This window comes from Mugil cephalus, chromosome 5 (genome assembly GCF_022458985.1).
Source record: "Mugil cephalus isolate CIBA_MC_2020 chromosome 5, CIBA_Mcephalus_1.1, whole genome shotgun sequence".
Classification (NCBI taxonomy): Eukaryota; Metazoa; Chordata; class Actinopteri; order Mugiliformes; family Mugilidae; genus Mugil; species Mugil cephalus.
In genome coordinates, this window is record NC_061774.1 from 29,001,197 (window position 1) to 29,003,696 (window position 2,500).

The window sequence follows — 2,500 nt, forward strand, 5'->3', positions numbered from 1 at the left end:
CTGGAATCACATTGACCCAGGATAGAAAGCGTTAGTACATGTGAAGGTAACAGGAGGTTTCTCTCTGTCTCCACAGGTCACCTGGTCAACATCAGCCACGTCTACGGCAGCCAAGGTCTCTGCCTTCATTACCCACAATCCTCTCTGCTCCAGTCTGCCATTAGAAACTAGAGACACTACTCTGGAGCTAACCAGCTAACCAGCTAGCCCCATGCTAACTTTCATCCAAAAGCAACTGACAACAAATTTAACTGAGTTTATCCACGTAAACATTGGAGTGACAGTTAGCCTCCCAGCTAATATTAGCTCTTCCTAGCTCTCTGAAAACAAAAGGTTATCGTGGCCATAAATAAATTAATAAAAGCTGCTGCATGATAGTGAGAAATGTTCATGTGTGTTCATGTGTTGTGTGTTCAGGTGCGGTGGCGTTGCAGATCTCATGTTTCTCTGAAGCAGAGAGGATCTTCATGTTGGCTAAAGACACTTCCATCAACAACAAGACGCTCAGTGCTCTGGTGATACCGGACATCACGGTAATCTCATCTGAGAGGAGGAAATCTGTGAAATGTGCGGTTGTGTCAGGGTTTAGCAGATGAATTTATAAAAGAAATGAAAGGCTGAAGCTATTTCTTTCCTCTTTTCTTTCAACCATTTGTTTTTAGTGTTTGATTCATGCAGTTTAACGTCTGGACATCGATGTCTCTCAGATATTTGTGGATTGACTGGTGGTTGTTGTCTTTTAGCTCAGTAAGTTGGGAGAAGACGTGGTTCCTCTGCTGGTGTTTGTCAACCCAAAGAGTGGAGGTCTGAAGGGGAGGGAGCTGCTCTACAACTTCAGGAAGCTCCTCAACCCGCATCAGGTCTTTGACATTTGTAACGGAGGACCGCTGGCTGGGTGAGGACGTCCATCTTCATAGCTACCTAGCCTCCCAGCTAACAGTTACTCTCCCTAGCCTACCAGCTAACAGTAGCTCTTCCTAGCCTACCAGCTAACAGAAGCTCTTCCTATCCTCCCAGCTAACAGTAAATGTTCTTAGCCTACTAGCTAACAATAGCTCCTCCTGGCCTAGCAGCTTACAGTAGCTCTTCCTAGCCTCTCAGCTAACAGTAGCTCTTCGTAGCCTCCCTGCTAACAGTAACTCTCCCTAGCCTACCAGCTAACAATAGCTCCTCCTAGCCTTCCAGATAATACTAGCTCTTCCTAGCCTCCCAGCTAACAGGAGCTCTTCCTATCCTCCCAGCTAACAGTGGCTCTTCCTAGCCTCCCAGCTAACCGTAGCTCTTCCTAGCCTCACAGCTAACAGTAGCTCTTCCTAGCCTCCCAGCTAACCGTAGCTCTTCCTAGCCTCACAGTTAACAGTAGCGCTTCCTAGCCTCCCAGCTAACCGTAGCTCTTCCTATCCTCCCAGCTAACAGTGGCTCTTCCTAGCCTCCCAGCTAACCGTAGCTCTTTCTAGCCTCACAGCTAACAGTAGCTCTTCCTAGCCTCCCAGCTAACCGTAGCTCTTCCTAGCCTCCCAGCTAACCGTAGCTCTTCCTAGCCTCCCAGCTAACGGTAGCTCTTCCTAGCCTCCCAGCTAACAGTAACTCTCCCTAGCCTACCAGCTAACAGTAGCTCCTTCTAGCCTCCCAGAATAACTCAGTCTGAAACTTAGAAGATTTAAAATGTCTCTGATGACTCTCGTCTCTGGTCCAGCCTCCACACCTTCAGGGACGTCCCCAGGTTCCGGGTTCTGGTCTGTGGGGGTGACGGGACAGTGGGCTGGGTCCTGGGAGTCCTGGAGGCCGTGAGGCACAAACTGGTCTGTCGAGAGCCCCCCATCGGCATCGTACCTCTGGGAACAGGTGAGACCACGCCCACTGATTGACTGTGATGTGTTAATTGATCCCTAACGAGCCGGGTGGGGTTTAACCCATCAGGTAACGACTTGGCCCGAATCCTGCGCTGGGGGCCCGGTTACAGCGGAGAGGACCCCCACCACATCCTGGTGTCTGTGGACGAGGCCGACGAGGTTCTGATGGACCGCTGGACCATCCTGCTCGACGCCCAGGACATGTCAGAGGACGGAAAGGACAACGGGTTTCTGGAGCCCCCCAAGGTCTGCACCACGTCCACCAGGACCAGGCCCACGCTGATTAGAACATGTTCCATTAGAACCGAGCTCAGGGATCCGTAGTTAAAACTTTGAGGGTGGAAACTTAACATAGAACTAGTTCTCAAGGTTGAGTTATTTATCCTCAGATCCGAGAATCTGAACGTTGTCGAGACTGAAACCAACCGACCGTGGAAACGTCTCCGCTGGTTTTCTTTCTTCCAGATCGTCCAGATGAACAACTACTTTGGCCTCGGTATCGACGCAGAGCTGAGCCTCGACTTCCACCAGGCCCGCGAGGATGAACCCGACAAGTTCACCAGCAGGTAACTCATTCGCTTTAGCCTCCCAGCTAACAGCAGCTCTTATTAGGCTCTCAGCTAACAGTAGCTCTTCCTAGCCTCCCG

At 50.6% G+C, this 2,500-nt stretch overlaps 1 protein-coding gene across 1 annotated transcript in view; it reads left to right on the plus strand.

Moving 5' to 3' along the window:
• Nucleotides 1-2,500, plus strand: part of LOC125008597 (diacylglycerol kinase theta) — a 12,663-nt gene that overhangs the window by 9,806 nt on the left and 357 nt on the right. The window contains exons 14-19 of the mRNA XM_047585896.1: nt 77-115; nt 418-533; nt 744-895; nt 1,697-1,845; nt 1,921-2,099; nt 2,319-2,419. Coding sequence (XP_047441852.1) covers nt 77-115; nt 418-533; nt 744-895; nt 1,697-1,845; nt 1,921-2,099; nt 2,319-2,419 — 736 coding nt within the window. The remainder of the gene's footprint in view (nt 1-76; nt 116-417; nt 534-743; nt 896-1,696; nt 1,846-1,920; nt 2,100-2,318; nt 2,420-2,500) is intronic.